At 44.2% G+C, this 23,772-nt stretch overlaps 1 protein-coding gene across 4 annotated transcripts in view; it reads right to left on the minus strand.

The window, feature by feature from the left end:
* Positions 1-13,975, minus strand: part of flna (filamin A, alpha (actin binding protein 280)) — a 65,655-nt gene extending 51,680 nt beyond the window's left edge. For all 4 annotated transcript variants that reach the window (XM_032522003.1, XM_032522001.1, XM_032522002.1 and 1 more), the window contains exons 1-2: positions 13,722-13,975; positions 6,276-6,765 (exon numbers count right to left, since the gene is read on the minus strand). In XM_032522003.1, coding sequence (XP_032377894.1) covers positions 6,276-6,645 — 370 coding nt within the window. In that variant the 5' untranslated portion in view covers positions 6,646-6,765; positions 13,722-13,975. The remainder of the gene's footprint in view (positions 1-6,275; positions 6,766-13,721) is intronic.
* Positions 13,976-23,772: the final 9,797 nt, after the last annotated feature.

Raw genomic sequence — 23,772 nt, forward strand, 5'->3', positions numbered from 1 at the left:
AATGATTCAGGTCTGGAAAAGTAGATCCCCAACAGACGTGTTTCTGGCATGGTAACACAATTGCCCAGGCTGTGTTTGTTTGTAGGTAAAATCCTGTAACTGTGATGACGGTAAGCACAGCCCAAACAACTGGCCGCATCCGGTGCAGTTGGGATTCTTTTTTAAGATAAAAAAAAAGAATTACATTACATTACAGGATATGATGTAATTGCAGTTCATATGCAAGGGCCCACTTTATTTAAATATCTCATTGACAACTGCAAAACACTGTGAGTAAACTAAAGACTATGTTGCTTTGCGTCTGTTCAGTCTGAACATGGGGTGTTGGGGAATGTTTCCAACTCTGATGTAATGCAATAGCCTGAATGCCACTGTGCTGAATGAGAATGCGCACGCTGCTAATCCTCAGTATCCACTTGATCAGTCCCCTTTCGCCTGTGCAGACAGGAAGTTATGCGAACGATAACGAGCTGACAGGAAGTGGTCCATTTTGCCTAAACTGTGCGGCTTTACTTGCCGTTATCTCACTGTCGTGCAAACATGCCTCTATGCCCTTCACCACCATCGCCACTCACTCATTTTTATCATGTTTCTAAAAAACTTAAAGATTACATTTGATGCTGTATGATGACATCCCTAACACAAGTAGACAGTGGCGATACCCAGCCCTGATGTATACACCGAGGCTATTGAAATGTATCTACAATCAGAGATGTTGCCATACCATTTATACCAGCTATAGCTGTGAGGAATTATTTCATTCATTCACACTTACACAGAATGTGCTGAACAAGACAAGCAGTGAAGTGTAGATGGAGTTGGGATTAGGATTTGCGTTCAGATGGTGCCCGGTTGCTTTCGCGGGCGCCACCCGGATTCGTTACTGCAATTCTCGCCACCAGCTGCCTCTGCTGATGATATACCCTTTTGTAATCTTACTACAAAGCTAAATAGAGCAGGCCGTAGCCGTTGGTGTTCTGTGTTTTTAATCTCTGGGTTTAAATGTGGCTCTTGTACAATTAAATATCATGTTGATTTGCAGATGGTATCTTCCAGACAGAGAGGTCAGACAATCACTCATTCAAGTGGATTTGTCACATGAAACTAAACTTGGAACAATTCCACAAAAATTAAATCCTGCAACGTATGCATGACACCCACTCAGAACAGGGTTTTGCAAGTCTGGTGGCCCACAGGTCCTAGCTTGCCCCCCCCCCCACACACACACACACACACACACACAAACACACACTCAACAGGCCTAAACCACTGGTAATTATCTTTCAATGTATTTTAAAGACGTTTTTTAAACTACAGTTACAGTGGTTTACAGCTCGAATTGAAACTTAGACGTAGTCCTATTCTCCAGTTAGCTTTAAGCACTGACTTATGTATAGCCTTATGGATTTTGCCATTGCTCATAGCTTTTTAAATTCTCAATTTCACACATCCGTCCATGTTTCCGTTATCACAGAAACTATTGGGCTCTACATTAATGCTCCCATCAGTCTGTGACTGGCCCCAGCCGGGCCCTCACTTGCCACCGGGCTAAACAACTTTTCTGCAGTAAGTCAACGCAGATAGACGCAGTCATAGTAAATCAGAGCCATGCCGACACCCCACCCAACACACAATCTTCACATGTGAGTTATCTTCTTGTTGTACAGCATCGTAATGCTAATCTGTGACATGCTAACGCATAGCCTAGCTTAGGAGTATACACTGGTTATAATTTAAGCAAACTGACTTGGTTTTGTCACACAGTAATCTCTAGAGTTGGCTTACATTAGCCCTCACAAGCTCCTGAAATTAGCCTACTGTTATGATGTTTCATTGATTAGGAACTCCATATTCCAATTGCAAGAGGAAGACCAGATTATCTCCTCGAGTTAAACTAACTCAGATGAGCCCATGTCTCGTTCTCAGTGCTAGTTTTGCAAGAGTGTAAAGATGACTTTGGCTAATAGCAAGTTCATCTAATTATTGTATCAGTAATCCAACACATTGCATTATGATTTACCGAGGTAACAGGGGGAGACGGCCAGGCTGTTGCCACACAGGAGTCTGTCTCAACCTGCTTGTCTCTGCTCCCGGGCAAAGACAGGTACAAAGTTACACCACAGCCGTGATTGTTGCACATCCTGCCTGTAAATGACGGGAAGAGTTTGGCACAACCGCTGCCATCTAACTGTTTCGACAAACTCCACACAGGCTCAGTCAAGCACAGAAAAAAGGGGTTTTGAAGGGTTTTAAAAACTGGGCTGGGTGGGACATGGGTGTGATGAGCACAGCAGATTAGCACAAAATGCTGTCTCTAGACACGCATTAAGATTAACTCACTAAGCTCTTGATTTAAATAGCCATGCCCTTGCACATCATATGGAGAGTGAAATAATGAGACATAATGGAGAGCCTAGCCTGTTTGAACAGTGCTACCATCAGTGTCTCTCCTGCCAACAGGAGATGGCATCCCTGTCACTCTAGAATTGCGTTCTTGGCCGATATGAAAGTTCTCCCCTGGATTTATAAGTAATCTTGTGTCTGCTGCCGTGACCAGATCATGTGGGATTTAGTCAAAACTGCAGAAAGAGAGAATACCTATTGGGTTGAAACGTCATTACAGTGAACACTAAACTGCAGTCTGTGCTGGGAAAGCGAGGAGAGTGAGTGTTTACTGCAGGGTAGAGCTGTTTGTTAACGGGCTACATTTTCATTGTTAAGCAAAATTTTGAGACAAAAACAATCTTCGTCCACACAAGAGTTTTAGCTCCAGTCGCTGAACTTATCTCCTGATATTTACATGTCTGACAATGCGATTCACATGCCTATTTGCATACACTGGGCATGTGGGTGCCGGTGTAAACAGGAAGCAGAATTTCTGACGTTTCTCTGCGGTTTAAAATCATGGATGTATTGAAAACTCTTGAAAATGCTTTCTAGAACGAACAATGGAAAACAGTAAGGCCAGGGATTTACTAGCTTGGTCTGACGGGTATGTAAGCTTACCTAACCGATAAGATGGACTGACGTGCATTGTTGTTTCCTAAGGTCTCCATTTGTGCCCGTCTAGACTACAACGCAACACCGGGGTTTTCAAAACAAAACGGGGGCCGCAGTGATTCCAAATGTCTCCGTTTTAAGTAGGGTTAGGTCTTGTTTTTTTATTTTTTTTACGATCCCGGTACTAAAGAGATACTTACTAAAAACGATGGCTGGGCTTAAACTGATACTTGTTAAGAAAGTTAAAAAATGAGGCATCAAAATACGCACTGATATTTGGTTTGGCAGATACGGTCATTAAGGCACCGGTGCCGTATTGGAACCGGGTCTTAGTCCTAAGGGCTAAAAAAAAAACAGCTAGATTAGTGTGGAAGTGAGAAGTAAAAGAAGCAAAAGATATTTGTTCTACCTTAACGTAGTAGTATAAATGTAGCCGTAGTAACAACCCTAGATCCATTGTAAGTAATAACCCTAATCTCAAATATTGTTAATGACAAATGGAGGGACCTGCGTTCGGTTTTGGGGATCAAAATTGACCTTGAGCTGGCTTTCTTCCTATTGGACAGGTAGGCTCACAGTACAAATACATTGTGATACTATGGTTTTAGCAGTTTTGGTTCGATGCCAAGGATGCTTGCTAATGTATACGGGAGTGCTAGCAAAAGGATGCCGACTGCATTTTATTTATCCGTCCACCGGTTGAAAAGTTCCACACAGAACCTTTAAAACTCAAGTTTGATGTTTTGAGAAGCTTGTTTACGTTCTTGCAAAGAGTTCGAAGAGAAAATTGAATGCTTATCTTTTTCTTTAGGAAGTTTTCCAGCACAAACGCCAAACATTTGCTGGTCCATCTTCTCTAATCTATTTTATATCATTGTAAACTATATCTGGAAAAACTGTAAGATGCCCCTCTTGGGCTCGGAGTTTTTGACTGGCTACTTTTTCCAGACATTTGACAGTATAAATGACAATTGATGATTGTTATTGTGATTGATGATTGCACCCCTAGTCCAGTTCCAAACTCCAGTACAGTGACCATGTTTGCTCTTTGGGTGGAGAAAATTACGGGCATGTCTTAATAGCTCATGGGTACTGTTGCGTATCAATACTGTAACACTTGTCTATTTTTGGAGCAGGATAAGAGAAAAGAGAAATGAAAGAGGTGTGGACACCAAAGATCCAAAACCGTTGTTAGAGTGTAAAGAGAAGTGGGGAAAGAAAACAGAAAGACAGCGAGAGCTTCAGACTAAAGAAAGAGGGCGGGACCCCGTGCATCAAACTGAGCAGAGATGGGAGTTTTGTAATTTGTGGCAAGGCTTGCTGGCTGGGTGTGCCCATGTTCTGCAGTAAAAAGAGGAAGTAAGAGAGGAGCTCGGGCTCCCCTGTCATCTTCAGATTAAATGACTCAGGAGGAGCAGCTAGGATGAAGGTGAGTCAGCTGGAGGAACAGACAAACAGTGCTGAGTAAGACGGCTCGCTGGTGCCTGGTACTGCTCCCTGAATATCTTACTGCCAACCACTACATTGATATACTGTACATAGGGCTGGGTACCAAATTTAACACTTGAATTGCCACAGAACTGCCTCTAAAGTACTGAGTTTTGAAATATGCAACGTCATTCAATACCCAATTTCAATACCTAAGGAGTAAATCTCATCAGCGTCAGCATGCGTCTCCCAAGATCTAATAACATTTGTGATTGGCTGTCTAACATTACACGTCATAGAGACACGCTGGAAAAAACTCTATACTACACAGAGACGGCTTACATAGAAGGAGCTGAAACATAAATAAAAAGTTGTAATTTTTTTTTTTATAAGATCCAAAAAAATAGAATTTAGGAACCGGTATCAAAGTCACGATATTGGTACTGGTACCGGTATCAAGTATTTTGGAATGATACCCAGCTCTAGATACACACACACACACACATATATACACAATCTCTACTCTGATCCATCGATAGCAGCGCCACTTGTCCCCGTCTGCTGAGATGTAGGGTGTGTACTATTGATTTTGACAGATTCAAACACTGCCACCACCTCACCTGGTGCCTGCAGCAGGAAGCAGCAACATGTGTGGTTGGAAACCATGAAGTGAGGCAGACATTCCCCTGGCATTCATGTCTGATTCACACAGACTCAGTCACTAACCTCTTCCTTTTCTGCCAACCACAGACTCTCTGTTGATAAAGAATTTGTCTCAGAGACAAGACAGTTGTCTATCTCTCCAGGTGTGGAGAGGGTGAAAACCATCTGACAGGATGAGTCATGCAATGCAATCTCAACTATGAGTTGAATTAACAGTGAGATTAAATTTGGGTCCATATCCATTCAGGACCCTTGAGCCTCTTTGAGAGCCACTCATTCACTGCAGTGAGGTGATCTATTCTGTAAGGGGAGAGATGAACACAAGAAGGCTATATTCTCTGAGTATTGCAGCTCAGCAGAAAATGACTTTAATCCACTTGCAGCTTGACAAACAACTGAGCAAGTTAGCAGCTGCATGCAGGCAAAGCCCATTAAACCCAGTGTCACCGTAGTGAGAGCCAAGTCATGTCCAACGCTGTGGAGACCCAGCCACATGCCACTGCACGACATGAACACAGACAATAGCCTTGTGTTTGTCTCTCTCTCTCTGGGTACATGTACAGGATCAGCTCTCCTATCCCACTAGGCCTGAATTACATCCTGGGCCACAAGGTTTTGGCTTGGACCGGCCAAGCTCAGCTTAGCTCAGGCAGCGGGGGAACACAAGCCTGGGGCCTCTCTGCACAGTCAGACCCCCTCCTCCCAAAACAACCTTCCTCAAATCTGGACAGGCAGAGACAAAGCCGTGCGCCCCTTGCCTGGACACCAGGGAAACGCCTGCTTTCTCACTACAAAAACACCACTCTGTAATGTTACCAAAACTGGCAACTTCACAGGAGAAAAGAGTGGACTCAAGTGTGTTTTCACCACTTTTTCTATACATGGTGACAGTTATCATTTTTATTTATTTATTTATTTTTACTTGGCAGCAACATGCTCAACTTTATTCGACCCTGCAGGCATGTAGCCTATGTATGCAGTGTTCTTTCCATGGTCCTCATCTATTGGAGACTGTATTCTGATTTAGCTGCCGTTTAGCAACACTCAAGTTCATTTCAAGAAACAATCAAACAAGTAGGCCTATGCACAAAACAGAAGGGTTTTGAATGGAGATGGAAATGTGTTCAAACCAATAAACCTACATACTGGCACTCATTCATTACTCAGCATTGCTTTTGACTCACCTATGGACACCAGCTTAATGCTCTCCTTGTCCAGGAACTCCAGGGCCACCGACACGTTCTCCAGTTGCATCTGGCGGAAGGTGGGCCTCTGGTTGTACTTTCTGAACATCTTCTTCTGGGACAGGACCTCCAGGAGCCCGATGAGCCGCAGCCCGTCGCTGAGGTCCGTCTGCAAGTTGCCGACCCTCTTGTTGACACATTTCAGGTGCTCGTTACACCAGCGGGTGAAGGTGTTCTGCTGGATCTTCTTCCACGGCGCATCCTCGGCCAGGTCCTTTTCCGTAGCGGGCATTTCTGCGTCCTTGTCCGTGGAGAGTGCGTTGGGAGCGGGCGCGGCGCTCTGGTGGAGCCGGGGGTGTGAACCACTCATTTTTATGGTCTCGGCTGTGTCTTGGTTCGCTGGCTTTTTTTCCCTCTGGGTGGAGTCTGCTCAACTCTGGGTGGCCGCTCCCTCTTTCTCTCTCTCACTCACTTCCTAGCTCGTCTGTGTCTGAGAGAAAAAGAAAAAGAAAGAAAGGATTGAACACGACTTATAGCCCCGAGATAGATATTTTGCTCAGAAAAGTATACGCGGTTGTGGCACCGTTGAGCAGAAAAGGGAGTCGATTTGGATGAAACTGAAGGCACACGTCATATATGACCCTTCACTCCTTCATGTCCAGCACTCCCAATTTAAGAATAAACTGGCTCACATTCGAGCTAACTCATAAAGTATGGCAGTCGTTGATTTAAGACGACAGAGAGGGAAGTAGCCCTACACATTTTCCACTAAATTACAACAGTAAAGTTGTATTTTATTAGGCACTGGTCTCATAAGTCAGCCATTTGAGATACAAATATTACTCGAGATATAAATGGATTTTAGTCTCTTTGCTCATGACTGACCTCAATAGTTAAAGGTCCCATATCATGCTCATTTTCAGGTTCATATATGTGTTTTCTGTTTCTACTGAGCATGTTTACATGCTTTAATGTTAAAAAAACACTTTATTTTTCTAATACTGTCTGTTTGAATATACCTGTATTCACTCTCTGTCTGAAACGCACCGTTTTAGCATCTGTCTTTTTAAGCTAACCTGATGTGCAAGATTGTTTGTTTGTGTCCCAAACTTTTTGGGATAGGGCAAAAAAATACCTGGCAGGGGATCGGATGAACCACCTGTCTGTCAAGTCTGCCAGTATTGTTTTTGAATCATTTTGAACAAGAAGGTTGCAACAGCCGCACACCTGAATCACGGCAGTAGCTGCCAGTAGCGTGAGCTGGTATTTCAGACACAAACGCATAAGGTTGGAACCTGAAAAGATGGATTTTTGTGTGATACGCAATCTTGCGAGAATACCACTGCCCTGCAAGGGAATGTTTAAGCCCCTCCCCCAAAAATGTCCAGTCTTCTCTGATTGGTCAGTGTTTCTCTGAGTCTCTGCACTGTCACTGCAGCCGGGGAATGACTGTGACGGCACTGTAGCTGCACTTCCCACCTAGGCTAACATACTGGAGCTGTGACATCACAACCACACGGAAGTCCTGTAGTTGGTTTGAAGCCACAGTTTCTGAATACAGGCTGTGTGCATTTCTCTGTGGATTGAGCGTTGTGATACTTTTACAGACGTCTTACTTTACCGTATTTATATAAAACCCTGATCATGATGATGATACATGTAAAGCACACTTTTTACAATATGGGACCTTTTTAGGAGTTTCTGTATTTGTCTACCACATAAGGAAGCTGCAGTGAAAGGACTTGACCCACATTACTTTTCAAAACACAAGACTCCCTCGTTCTCAGCCCTGAGGTACCGAAGGCTAACCCTGATTCCTTGTGGACAGTCATGTCCCTCCTCTTCATTCCATCAGTTATAGCTGTGGCGGCTTTTAGAGTAAAAGGGGTTTGTTTTCGGAGCTGGAGAAGCAAAGTGACACTGCAGCAGATGTGTAGAGATGTAGGAAGACCCAGTTGCATGGGCCCCTGTGAGTATACTGCATATGTTCATGGGTTCCAGGCAGCGGAAAAATAAATATTTTAGATATTCAGAGGGATATGAGCACCAGTGTCTCCTATTAAGGTCACATAGTTGTGTTTATTTGTGTCTGTTGGTCTGCTTGCAGATTTGTTCATCTTTCCTTTTGTGTACTGTTCTTTGTGTCTGCAAGCGTGGACAGTGGGCTTATTTGTGCATACATTTGATGTCGCCTACATTTCTGCCTTCATGTGTGTGTCTGTGTGATGTCACAGTGTGTGCAGCCTCATCTGTAAAGAGGTGACAGTGTGGATCAGCCAGACGGAGAGTGTCTAGACACCCATTTCTGTTTGTCTTCACTGTTAACCAAACAGCCAGATGAGATCACACACCGCGATGTGATGTACTAATGACAGGCTGAGGGTTTTAGAGCAGCAGACACTTTCTCAAAATGTAACATGGGCAATGGTGGGCAGCTTCATCTGGCATTTTTCTTTATTTTTACCAAAAAAAACCTTTGAGAATAGTGTTATCATTTGTGGTAAAAAGACCCTTTCCTCAAGTTTCCTCAGTGTATTAGAGATCTATTGTAATACATATACTGTATATATGTACATATATATATAACATTTTTTGGAAATTGATCTTAATTTAATTTAATTTAGGAAAATCTAACCTTATAAGGACACCAATTTTCTTTGTGAATGAATAATGTCTTGTAAATAAACAAATGTTCTTCCTTAAAATACAGGGGGCATAAGTATACACCCCCCTATGTTACAATACAGGGGGCATGAGTATACACCCCCTATGTTAAAATACAGGGGGCATAAGTATACACCCCCCTATGTTACAATGCAGGGGGCATGAGTATACACCCCCCTGTGTTTAATTCCCATAGAGGCACATTTTTATTTGTAAAGGCCAGTTATTTCATGGATCAGGATACCATGCATCCTGACAAAGTTCCCTTTATTTACAATACATGATTCGTTCACAAAGAACATTGGTGTCCTTAAAAGGTTGGATTTTCCTATTTTTTTTAAATTAAGGCATTAAGATCAATTTCCAAAAGATGTTTCTTTTAATCCTCTTTTTAATCAACTTTAGCGCGGGTGTGTAAACTGTCTCAAGCCACTGTATTGTGGTGTAAAGAGAAGTACTTCCACTCTTGGTTACCAGGGTAACCAGAGTACAAAGTCCCATGATCCTGCGGGGCCTTGATGGATGGATGAGATGGTGAAGACATGTGGTTCTGCCTGTATAGAGCGACCTTATTGGTCAACTGAGTTTGGGTTTCCACAAAATGGTTATTGTGCCCCGATTACGTGTGCGTGTGTTGGGGGGGCGGCTTAAACACTGTCCCATACCAGCAGTCTAAAATCTGCTATTTTATCTGCTACGGTTTTTAACTGCTCTTCAATGTTTTATTTGTTGTACTGCACTGTAACCTTTACTATTTTAATGTTTTTATGTAAAGCATTTTGCGGAAATGTGCTGTACTAATAAAGCTGCCTTGCCTTGTGTTCATCTGACCACTCAACTGTTAGTGTTTGTTTGCCCAAAAGGTCAATTTTCGCCATGTTGTGTAGGAACAAAATGTTACATAAATCTGGCTGAATACTGTGTAGATAGGATTGAAACTGAAAAGTTTTGTAAGTGCTACGGATGTGGAGACTTCTGTCTCAAAGTCACTTTGAGAAAACGGCCTTCAAAGATATGTACAGCTGTACAATTCCTTACCTTTTTTATTGGAAACCACTATTCACAGAAACAATATCTATTTAAATCCTGAGCATGCTATACCTTGTATCATCATATCGTATGTATGTTTCATATGTATGACATTTCGCAACACTCCACAACACACACACACAGACACACACACACACACACACACACACACACACACACACACACACACACAACACAAACAAACACAAACCACACACACACACACACACACACACACACACACAAGCTCTGTTTTTAATTCATTTTTGTTCTGGGAGGAAGAGAACAGCAGTGGCTGTAAAGACCGAGGGAGAGTGTGACTCGACAGCTTTCTGACTAAACATGGAGCTCAGTGCCAGGAGCCATCAGGAATGCTAGCCTTTGTGTGTGTGGTTGTGTGTGTGTGTGTGTGTGTGTGTGTGTGTGGGTGTGTGTGTGTGTTGTGGTGTGTGTGTGTGTGTGTGTGGGTGGTGTGTGTGTGTGTGTGTTTGCGTCTGTGTGTGGTCTGGTCAAGGTAACATTTTAAGAATACCCCCACCCCACCTGGAGGCCCCAGCCTTAATAACACCCCAGTAAAAGAGGCCCATTATTGTCTCACATACACATACTATGCATGCAACACCAACCACACACACACACACACACACACACACACACACACACACACACCACACACACACATACGCACCAGCATTCATCACTGGGCCATTTAGAACAATAGTTTCAAGCAATTTTGCTCTGGCCCCTGTAGGTGTGTAAATTTCATTCATTACATTCAGTCGCAACAGTTTACAGGCTTGGGGTATCATTAAAAATAGAAAATTCATGACGACACACTGATTGTGGCAGAGCATGAACGCAGGGCAGATTAACAGCAGTAGAAAGTTAGTGAAACTGTGAAGTGAGGCGCACACATGACACACAGACAGCACAACGCTGGGACACAGACATAAAGACATGTTTTTAGGGCTCATTCATGGGTTCCAGTCATACTGAACTTCAGAAAGCACAGTGAAGTGGTGCCTGGAAGTAAGTGAGAGCTGAGAAAACTGGTGATACATTCACTGTGGGGAAGCCTTTTGTTGTAATGGAATTTGCCAAATAAACAGAAGACAATACATGGGGCGGAGACATCAAGAGCAGACCAAGACACATTCAAATGTCTCAGGCGCTGAAGACCAAGCTGAGCTGGCAGGCTTGTCCTTTGGCTCCCTCTAGTGATGATCTGGGGTCATACATTTTCCACTTTTCTTCACTAGGAACTCACCTTGCTTTCAAATGAATCCATTGTGGGGGGGGGGGGGGGGGGGCTAGAATGGATGGCTGGGGATGCAGGGAAGGGCCCATCGAGAATGACTTTCTAAAGGGCCCACTGCCCAGAATTTTGTGTTTTTTGACTTGTTTTCATATGTTTCTTCATAATGGCAGATGTGTAGATATTCACGTTTGCTTCAGTTTAGAGGAGCTTGTTATTTCATGCCATATCGAGACATCCTTGTGGGCTAGTGGTTAAGGCACCTACAACGTAACAACACTTAGTACTCTTAATTGCCACTCGGACGTTGTGGGCAGGACGTGCATCCTCAGAGTGTTTCTCCAACTGTCTTGTGTGAGATTTGCTGTCCAAATTACCTTTATATATTATTATGCACATTGACGATATAGCAAACGGTCTTAAAAGTCTTCAAGGTTTTCTAAGTTCCAATGCAAGTTACCATCTAACCCCAACGTCTAAAGAGAAGATGCAGTTTGACGATATGTGATGGTCATCCTTCTATATGTTATTATATAAACTGCTAAATATGAATACCACGCATGCTGCAGAGCCTGTGGTGTGTATTAGGCACAGTGAGATGAGTTCAGACAGGTACTTGTTGAGATGAATGTGGGTTTAACAGCCTCTCCTTGCAGCGATAACTATGCGATGTTAGTACAGTGCCAGCCTGCAATGCCACCAGCTTCTCATCATCACTAACCACACCCATCAGTTGCAAGCAGAGCAGCAAAGGAAGTTAGATGAACACTCCACGCCGCACCACTAACCACACAACATACACACACACACACACACACACACACACACACACACACACACACACACACACACACACACACACACACACACACACACACACACACACACACACACACAGGGTGGTGTGGAGAGAGAGAGCAAGTCAGAAGCACAGATTACAGCCTAGTTATGTTTTCCCCTTAATGGCACTTGTTAAGTGAAAGTAGGCCAAGAAGTGTCAAATAAGGACAGGTTTGGTCTACATGTTTACATCTCATACTTTCTGTGCCAGCCCCCTCTTCCCTTTCTCTTCATGGCTCTCTCTCTCTCTCTTTCTCTCTCTCATCACCTCTTTGTAATGAAAGTATTGTGAAAATGAGATCAGTCATCGAAACTTCTCCCCAGCTTTTGCCCGGGCCTACACAGCCAGTACACAGTCTGAAAACACATTTTTCTCAACTGTGTTTTAGATGAAAGGTGTACGGGAATGTTCTATGTCAGAAAAGTAAAAGAGAGGATAAACATTGGGTGACAGATGATTAGGATTTTGGTGTGTTTATATCGTCACTACGTCCACCTGTTTTACCGGGGGCACAACCCTGATGTGATTTAAAACCCCTCCTTCTCCTGAATTGTGCACAAAACGTCACCCTGGATTTTGGTAAATGTTAATTGAGAGGGTGAGGATGGTGTAGTGGATATAACACATGCCTTTAGTGTGGGAGATCAGGGTTTGATTCCCACTGAAATGCATCAGCCAATGTGTACCTGAGCAAGACACTTAACTAGTAAACTAATAAATTGAATAATTGACCGATTAGTCGACAATGAAAATAAGCCCTTAGTTGCAGCCCTAGTTCACTCTAATCCATGCTTTCACCATGCAGTTCACAAACTACCATTCACGTGGCACTGTACCACATATACTTATTGAAAGGGGGAGAACGACTCATTAAACCTACTTCCGTTTCTCATTTGATTAATCAGAAATATAGTCATATAGTACATAGAGTAAAAGGTAAAATATTGATAATAGGAGCATGTGGGGTCTAAAGTCTCATCGGTATGACGTACAGGGTTAACAATTAAAGCACGTTTTTTTTGTAAACCCCTGCAATGACATCTGTTCGAACCTTTTGAACATGGACCAAGGGGCTCGCCAGTGGAGGGCGCAAGCGGCCACCAATTGCCCCCCCCCCACACTCCCCCCGGTAAAAAGCTCCAGTGCAGTCAGTGTATTACCTTATTTGGTGCGGAGCCCCTAATTCTAACACCGGAGCGATGCTGCAGTCCCGAGGAGTGCCCATAAACAAACTGTAGGGGTGAGGTGAGCTGGATGGATGAGCTCCGGCGCGTTCCATCCAGCCGTACATCACCCAGCTGATACCACCTCACTGCCAGTATCTTTGACCATATGCATCGAAATATGTGTGAAGGCATCAAAGCCATAAATCGCCGGTGTAAACCAGCGTCAAAGCTTTACAGTGGAAACGTCCGTGCGTAATCACATAGGCTACATAGGAAACGTCCGTGCGTAATGTGTGCCATACATGATCATACATGACAGACAACTTTAAGACACACGTTCAGGAAATTTTAGAGAGGAGAAAGCATCTGAGAGAAAATCTCCCACAGTGAGCAGTCACGCAGCATCACTTTCTCTCTCACACACACACACACACACACACACACGCGCACACACACACACACCAACAGGTCTACAGCGGGACTAAACTTACCTCTGTGGATCGTCGCCTGTGATCTCCGGTCCGCTCAGTCAGTGCGCGTGGCAGCTTGCAGTTCCTCTGGTCACAGAGGGTGTGTTGGTGTGTAGCCTGTGTGTGTGTGCTGCACTAAGGTCCCGGACCTCCCTCCCCACGCGCAGTTCCTTGTGGGGGGGATGGGGGAGGGATGGGTGTATTTGGTTGTGCTGGGGGAGTAAAGGGAGAAAAAAAAGAGATAGTCCCTCCGGTCTTTTGCTCTTTTCTACCTCTGCTTCTCCTCTGTCTCCTCTGGGCTCTCTCTCTCTTTCTGTCTGTCCTCCCACCGCGAGTTCCTTAATTGGTAAACGAGTGCAGCGAAAGAGGTGATGGGGGTGTGACTCTCTCTCTCTCTCGCTCTTTCGGCTCTGTGCCTCTTTTTCTTTTCTTTTTTTACATGACGTCATGACCGCGCCTTTGGGATGATGTGACCGGCCCGAGCTATCTATCTCTCCCATCTTCTTTTTATTTTACCCCGGGTGTGTGTGTGTGTGTGTGTGTGTGTGTGTGTGTGTGTGTGTGTGTGTGTGGGGTACTGTTGCGTATCAATACTGTACACTTGTCTATTTTTGGAGCAGGATAAGAGAAAAGAGAAATGAAAGAGGTGTGGCACCAAAGATCAAAACGTTGTTAGAGTGTAAAGAGAAGTGGGGAAGAAAACAGAAAGACAGCGAGAGCTTCAGACTAAAGAAAGAGGGCGGGACCCCGGCATCAAACTGAGCAGAGATGGGAGTTTTGAATTGTGGCAAGGCTTGCTGGCTGGGTGTGCCCATGTTCTGCAGTAAAAAGAGGAAGTAAGAGAGGAGCTCGGGCTCCCCTGTCATCTTCAGATTAAATGACTCAGGAGGAGCAGCTAGGATGAAGGTGAGTCAGCTGGAGGAACGACAAAACAGTGCGGAGTAAGACGGCTCGCTGGTGCCTGGTACTGCTCCTGAATATCTTACTGCCAAACACTACATTGATATACTGTACATAGGGCTGGGTACCAAATTTACACTTGAATTGCCCACAGAACTGCCTCTAAGTACTGAGTTTTGAATAGCAACGTCATTCAATACCCAATTTCAATACCTAAGGAGTAAATCTCATCAGCGTCAGCATGCGTCTCCAAGATCTAATAAAATTTGTGGATTGGCTGTCAACATTACACGTCATAGAGACACGCTGGAAAAAACTCTATACACAGAGACGGCTTACATAGAAGGAGCTGAAACATAAATAAAAAGTTGTAATTTTTTTTTTATAAGATCCAAAAAAATAGATTTAGGACCGGTATCAAAGTCACGATATTGGTACTGGACGGTATCAAGTATTTTGGAATGATACCCAGCTTAGATACACACACACACACATCATATACACCAATCTCTACTCTGATCCATCGATGCAGCGCCACATTGTCCCCGTCTGCTGAGTGTAGGGTGTGTCTATTGATTTGACAGATTCAACAACTGCCACCACCTCACCTGGTGCCTGCAGCAGGAAGCAGCAACATGTGTGGTTGGAAACCAGAAGTGAGGCAGACATTCCTGGCATTCATGCTGATTCACACAGACTCAGTCACTAACCTTCCTTTTCTGCCAACCACAGACTCTCTGTTGATAAAGAATTTGTCTCAGAGACAAGACAGTTGTCTATCTCTCAGGTGGGAGAGGGTGAAACCATCTGACAGGATGAGTCATGCAATGCAATCTCAACTATGAGTTGATTAACAGTGAGATTAAATTGGGGCATATCCATCAGGACCCTGAGCCTCTTGAGAGCCACTCATCACTGCAGTGAGTGATCTATTCTGTAAGGGAGAGAGAACACAAGAAGGCTTATTCTCTGAGTATTGCAGCTCAGCAGAAAATGACTTTAATCCACTTGCAGCTTGACAAAACACTGAGCAAGTTAGCAGCTGCATGCAGGCAAAGCCCATAAACCCAGTGTCACCGTAGTGAGAGCCAAGTCATGTCAACGCTGTGAGACCCAGCCACATGCCACTGCACGACATGAACACAGACAATAGCCTTGTGTTTGTCTCTACTCTCTTGGGTACATGTACAGGATCAGCTCTCCTATCCCACTAGGCCTGAATTACATCCTGGGCCACAAGGTTTTGGCTTGGACGGCCAAGTCAGCTTAGCCAGGCAGCGGGGGAACACAAGCCTGGGGCCTCTCTGCACAGTCAGCCCCCTCTCCCAAAACAACCTTCCTCAATCTGGACAGGCAGAGACAAAGCGTGCGCCCCTTGCTGGAACCAGGGAAACGCTGCTTTCACCACTACAAAAACCAACACCTGTAATGTACCAAAACTGGCAACTTCACAGGAGAAAGAGTGGACTCAAGTGTGTTTTCACCACTTTTCTATACATGGTGACTATCATTTTTATTTATTATTGATTTTACTTGGCAGCAACCTGCTCAAACTTTATTCGACCCTGCAGGCATGTAGCACTTGTATGCAGTGTTCTTCCATGGTCCTCATTCTATTGGAGACTGTATTTGATTTAGCTGCCGTTTAGCAACACTCAAGTTCATTTCAAGAAACAATCAAACAAGTAGGCCTATGCACAAAACAGAAGGGTTTGAAGGAGATGGAATGTGTTCAAACCAATAAACCTACAACTGGCACTCATTCTTACTCAGCATGCTTTTGATCCACCTAGTACACCAGCTTATGCTCTCCTTGTCCAGGAACTCCAGGGCCACCGACACGTTCTCCAGCTGCATCTGGCGGAAGGTGGGCCTCTGGTTGTACTTTCTGAACATCTTCTTCTGGGACAGGCCTCCAGGAGCCCGATGAGCCGCAGCCTCGCTGAGGTCCGTCTGCAGTTGCCGACCCTCTTGTTGACACATTTCAGGTGCTCGTTACACCAGGGTGAAGGTGTTTTGCTGGATCTTCTTCACGGCGCATCCTCGGCCAGGTCCTTTTCGTAGCCGGCATTTCTGCTCTTGTCCGTGGAGAGTGCGTGGGAGCGGGCGCGGCGCTCTGGTGGAGCCGGGGGTGTGAACCACTCATTTTTATGGTCTCGGCTGTGTCTGGTTCGCTGGCTTTTTCCCTCTGGGTGGAGTCTGCTCAACTCTGGTGGCCGCTCCCTCTTTCTCTCTCTCACTCAATTCCTGAGTCGTCTGTGTCTGAGAGAAAAAGAAAAGAAAGAAAGGATTGAACACGACTTATGCCCGAGATAGATATTTGCTCAGAAAAGTATACGCGGTTGTGGCACCGTTGAGCAGGAAGGGAGTCGATTTGGAGAAACTGAAGGCACACGTCATATATGACCCTTCACCCCTCTGTCCAGCACTCCCAATTTAGAATAAACGGCTCACATTCGAGCTAACTCATAAAGTATGGCAGTCGTTGATTTAGACGACAGAGAGGGAAGTGCCCTACACATTTTCCACTATAATTAAACAGTAAAGTTTTATTTTATTAGGCACTGGTCTCATGCAGCCATTGAGATACAAATATTACTCGAGATATAAATGGATTTTAGTCTCTTTGCTCATGACTGACCTCAATAGTTAAAGGTCCCATATCATGCTCATTTTCAGGTTCATATATGTGTTTCTGTTTCTACTGAGCATGTTTACATGCTTTAATGTTAAAAAAACACTTTATTTTCTAATACTGTCTGTTTGTATACCTGTATTCACTCTCTGTCTGAAACGCACGTTGTTTTAGCATCTGTCTTTTAAGCTAACGATGTGAAGATTGTTTGTTTGTGTCCCAAACTTTTTGGGATAGGGCAAAAAAATACCTGGAGGGGATCGGATGAACCACCTGTCTGTCAAGTTGCCAGTATTGTTTTTGAATCATTTTGAACAAGAAGGTTGCAACAGCCGCACACCTGAATCACGCAGTAGCTGCCAGTAGCGTGAGCTGGTATTTCAGACACAAACGCATAAGGTTGGAACCTGAAAAGATGGATTTTTGTGTGATACGCAATCTTGCGAAATACCACTGCCCTGCAGGGAATGTTTAAGCCCTCCCCCAAAAATGTCCAGTCTTCTCTGATTGGTCAGTGTTTCTCTGAGTCTCTGCACTGTCACTGCAGCCGGGGAATGACTGTGACGGCACTGTAGCTGACTTCCCACCTAGGCTACATTACTGGAGCTGTGACATCAACAACCACACGGAAGTCCTGTAGTTGGTTTGAAGCCACAGTTTATGAATACAGGCTGTGGTGCATTTCTCTGTGGATTGAGCGTTGTGATATTTACAGACGTCTTACTTACCAGTATATAAAAACCTGATCATGATAGATACATGTAAAGCACACTTTTTACAATATGGGACCTTTTTAGGAGTTTCTGTATTTGTCTACCACATAAGGAAGCGCAGTGAAAGGACTTGACCCACATACTTTTCAAAAACACAGACTCCTCGTCGTCTCAGCCCTGAGGTACCGAAGGCTAACCCTGATTCCTTGTGGACAGTCATGCCCTCTCTTCATTCCATCAGTTTAGCTGTGGCGGCTTTTAGAGTAAAAGGGGTTGTTTTCGGAGCTGAGAAGCAAAGTGACATGCAGCAGATGTGTAGAGATGGAAGACCCAGTTGCATGGGCCCCTGTGAGTATACTGCATATGTTCATGGGTTCCAGGCAGCGGAAAAAATAAATATTTAGATATTCAGAGGGATATGAGCACCAGTGTCTCCTATTAAGGTCAATAGTTGTGTTATTTGTGTCTGTGGTTGCTTGCAGATTTGTTCATCTTTCCTTTTGTGTTACGTTCTTTGTGTCTGCAAGCGTGGACAGTGGGCTTATTGTGCATACATTTGATGTCGCTACATTTCTGCCTTCATGGTGTGGTCTGTGTGATGTCACAGTGTGGCAGCCTCATCTGTAAAGAGGTGACAGTGTGGATACAGCCAGACGGAGAGGTGCTAGACACCATTTCTGTTGTTCTTCAGTTACCAAACAGCCAGATGAGATACAACACGCGATGTGATGTACTAATGACAGCTGAGGGTTTAGAGCAGCAGACACTTTTCAAAATGTAACATGGGCATGGTGGGCAGCTTCATCTGGCATTTTTCTTTATTTACCAAAAAAACCTTTGAGAAAGGTTATCATTGTGGTAAAAAGACCCTTTCCTCAAGTTTCCTCAGTGTATTAGAGATACTATGAATACATACTGTATAAGTACCTATATATATAACATTTTTTGGAATTGATCTTAATTTAATTAATTAGGAAAATATAACTATAAGGACACCAATTTTCTTTGTGATGAATAATGTCTTGTAAATAAACAAATGTCTCCCTTAAAAACAGGGGCAAAGTATACACCCCCCATGTACAATACAGGGGGACTGAGTATACACCCCTATGTTAAAATACAGGGGGCATAAGTATACACCCCCCTATGTTACAATGCAGGGGCTGAGTATACACCCCCCCTGTGTTTAATTCCCATAGAGGCACATTTTTATTTGTAAAGGCCAGTTATTCATGGATCAGATAACATGCATCCTGACAAGTTCCCTTTATTTACAATACATGATTCGTTCACAAAGAACATTGGTGTCCTTAAAAGGTTGGATTTTCCTATTTTTTTAAATTAGGCATAAGATCAATTTCCAAAAGATGTTTCTTTTAATCCTCTTTTAACAACTTTAGCGCGGGTGTGTAAAAGTCTCAAGCCACTGTATTGTGGTGTAAAGAGAAGTACTTCCACTCTTGGTTACCAGGGTAACCAGAGTACAAAGTCCCATGATCCTGCGGGGCCTTGATGGATGGATGAGATGGTGAAGCATGTGGTTCTGCCTGTATAGAGCGACCTTATGGGAACTGAGTTGTGGGTTCCACAAAATGGTTATTGTGCCCCGATTACGTGTGCGTGTGTTGGGGGGGCGGCTTAAACACTGTCCCATACCAGCAGTCTAAAATCTGCTATTTTATCTGCTACGGTTTTTAACTGCTCTTCAAATGTTTTATTTGTTGTACTGCACTGTAACCTTATATTTAATGTTTTATGTAAAGCATTTTGCGGAAATGTGCTGTTACTAATAAAGCTGCCTTGCCTGTGTTCATCTGACCACTCAACTGTTAGTGTTTGTTGCCCAAAAGGTCAATTTTCGCCATGTTGTGGTAGGAACAAAATGTTACATAAATCTGGCTGAATACTGTGTAGATAGGATTGAAACTGAAAAGTTTTGTAAGTGCTACGGATGTGGAGACTTCTGTCTCAAAGTCACTTGAGAAAACGGCCTTCAAGATATGTACAGCTGTACAATTCCTTACCTTTTTTATTGGAAACCATATTCACAGAAACAAATCTATTTAATCCTGAGCATGCTATACCTGTATCATCATATCGTATGTATGTTTATAGTATGACATTTCGCAACACTCCACAACACACACACACAGCAAACACACACACACAACACACACACACACACAAACAACACAACACACACAACACACACACACACACACACAACACACACACACACAAGCTCTGTTTTTCAATTCATTTTTGTTCTGGGAGGAAGAGAACAGCAGTGGCTGTAAAGACCGAGGGAGAGTGTGACTCGACAGCTTTCTGACTAAACATGGAGCTCAGTGCCAGGAGCCATCAGGAATGCTAGCCTTTGTGTGTGTGGTTTGTGTGTGTGTGTTGTGTGTGTTGTGTGTGTGTGTGTGGTGTGTGTGTTGTGGTGTGTGTTGTGTGTGTGTGTGGGTGTGTGTGTGTGTGTGGGTGTTTGCGTCTGGTGTGTGTCTGGTCAAGGTAACATTTTAAGAATACCCCTCACCCCACCCTGGAGGCCCCAGCCTTAATAACACCCCAGTAAAAGAGGCCCATTATTGTCTCACATACACATCTATGCATGCACACCAACCACCACACACACACACACACACACACACACACACACACACACCCACACACACATACGCACCAGCATTCATTCACTGGGCCATTTAGAACAATAGTTTCAAGCATTTGCTCTGGCCCCTGAGGTGTGTAAATTTCATTATTACATCAGTCGCAAAAGTTTACAGGCTGGGGTATCATTAAAATAGAAAATTCATGACGCACAATGATTGTGGCAGAGCATGAACGCAGGCAGATTAACAAGCAGTAGAAAGTTAGTGAAACGTGAAGTGAGGCGCACACAGACACACAGACAGCACAACGCTGGGACACAGACTAAAGACATGTTTTAGGGCTCATTCATGGTTCCAGTCTACTGAACTTCAGAAGCACAGTGAAGTGGTGCCTGGAAGTAAGTGAAGTGAGAAAAATGGTGATACATTCACTGTGGGAGCCTTTTGTTGTAATGGAATTTGCCAAATAAACAGAAGAAAATACATGGGGCGGAGACATCAAGAGCAGACCAAGCACATTCAAATGTCTCAGGCGCTGAGACCAGCTGAGCTGCAGGCTGTCCTTTGGCTCCCTTAGTGATGATCTGGGGTCATACATTTTCCACTTTTCTTCACAGAACTCACCTTTGCTTTCTAAATGAATCCCATTGTGGGGGGGGGGGGGGGGGGGGGGCTAGAATGGATGGCTGGGGATGCAGGGAAGGGCCCATCGAGAATGACTTCTAAAGGGCCCCACTGCCCAGAATTTTGTGTTTTTTGATTGTTTTCATATGTTTCTTCATAATGGCAGATGTGTAGATATTCACGTTGCTTCAGTTTAGAGGAGCTTGTTATTTCGCCATATCGAGACATCCTGTGGGCTAGTGGTTAAGGCACCTACAACGTAACAACACTTAGTACTCTTAATTGCCACTCGGACGTTGTGGGCAGGACGTGCATCCTCAGAGTGTTTCTCCAACTGTCTTGTGTGAGATTTGCTGTCCAAATTACCTTATAATTATTATGCACATGACGATATAGCAAACGGTCTTAAAGTCTTCAAGGTTTTCTAAGTTCCAATGCAAGTTACCATCTAACCCCAACGTTAAAGAGAGATGCAGTTTGACGATATGTGATGGCATCCTTCTATATGTTATTATATAAACTGCTAAATATGAATACCACGCCATGCTGCAGAGCCTGTGGTGTGTATTAGGCACAGTGAGATGAGTTCAGACAGGTACTTGTTGAGATGAATGTGGGTTTAACAGCCTCTCCTTGCAGCGATAACTATGCGATGTTGTACAGTGCCAGCCTGCAATGCCACCAGCTTCTCATCATCACTAACCACACCCATCAGTTGCAAGCAGAGCAGCAAAGGAAGTTAGATGAACACTCCACGCCGCACCACTACCAAACACATACCCCACACACACACACACACACACACACACACACACACACACACCCACACACACACACACACACAACACACACACACACACACCACACACACACACACAGGTGGTGTGGAGAGGAGAGCAAGTCAGAAGCACAGATTACAGCCTAGTTATGTTTTCCCCTTAATGGCACTTGTTAAGTGAAAGTAGGCCAAGAAGTGTCAAATAAGGACAGGTTTGGTCTACATGTTACATCTCATACTTTCTGTGCCAGCCCCCTCTTCCCTTTCTCTTCATGGCTCTCTCTCTCTCTCTTTCTCTCTCTCATCACCTCTTTGTATGAAAGTATTGTGAAAATGAGATCAGTCATCAAAATTCTCCCCAGCTTTTGCCCGGGTACACAGCCAGTACCAGTCTGAAAACACATTTTTCTCAACTGTGTTTTAGATGAAAGGGTACGGGAATGTTCATGTCAGAAAAGTAAAAGAGAGGATAAACATTGGGTGACAGATGATAGGATTTTGGTGTGTTTATATCGTCACTACGTCACCTGTTTTACCGGGGCACAACCTGATGTGATTTAAAACCCTCCTTCTCCTGAATTGTGCACAAAACGTCACCCTGTATTTGGTAAATGTTAATTGAGAGGGTGAGGATGGTGTAGTGGATATAACCATGCCTTGTGTGGGAGATCAGGGTTTGATTCCCTGAAATGCATCAGCCAATGTGTACCTGAGCAAGACACTTAACTAGTAAACTAATAATGAATAATGACCGATTAGTCGACAATGAAGAATAAGCCCTAGTTGCAGCCCTAGTTCACTCTAATCCATGCTTTCACCATGCAGTTCACAAACTACCATTCACGTGGCACTGTAACACTATACTTATTGAAAGGGGGAGAACGACTCATTAAACCTACTTCCGTTTCTCATTTGATTAATCAGAAATATAGTCATATAGTCATAGAGTAAGGTAAAATATTGAATAGGAGCATGGGGGTCTAAAGTCTCATCGGTATGACGTACAGGGTTAACAATTAAAGCACGTTTTTTTTGTAAAACCTGCAATGACATCTGTCGAACCTTTGAACATGGACCAAGGGGCTCGCCAGTGGAGGGCGCAAGCGGCCACCAATTGCCCCCCCCCACACTCCCCCCGGTAAAAAGCTCCAGTGCAGTCAGTGTATTACCTTATTTGGTGGGAGCCCTAATTCTAACACCGGAGCGATGCTGCAGTCCGAGGAGTGCCCATAAACAAACTGTAGGGGTGAGGTGAGTGGATGGATGAGCTCCGGCGCGTTCCATCCAGCCGTACATCACCCAGCTGACCACCTCACTGCCAGTATCTTTGACCATATGCATCGAAATAGTGTGAAGGCATCAAAGCCATAAATCGCGGTGGTAAACCAGCGTCAAAGCTTTACAGTGGAAACGTCCGTGCGTAATCACATAGGCACATAGGAAACGTCCGTGGTATGTGTGCCATACATGATCATACATGACAGAAACTTTAAGACACACGTTCAGGAAATTTTAGAGAGGAGAAAGGCTGAGAGAAAATCTCCCACAGTGAGCAGTCACGCAGCATCACTTTCTCTCTCACACACCCACACACACAACACACCACGCGCACACACACACACACCACAGGTCTACAGCGGGACTAAACTTACCTCGTGGATCGTCGCCTGTGATCTCCGGTCCGCTCAGTCAGTGCGCGTGGCAGCTTGCAGTTCCTCTGGTCACAGAGGGTGTGTTGGTGTGTAGCCTGTGTGTGGGTGCTGCACTAAGGTCCCGGACCTCCCTCCCACGGCAGTTCCTTGTGGGG

This window comes from Etheostoma spectabile, chromosome 7 (genome assembly GCF_008692095.1).
Source record: "Etheostoma spectabile isolate EspeVRDwgs_2016 chromosome 7, UIUC_Espe_1.0, whole genome shotgun sequence".
In the NCBI taxonomy this organism is placed as follows: Eukaryota; Metazoa; Chordata; class Actinopteri; order Perciformes; family Percidae; genus Etheostoma; species Etheostoma spectabile.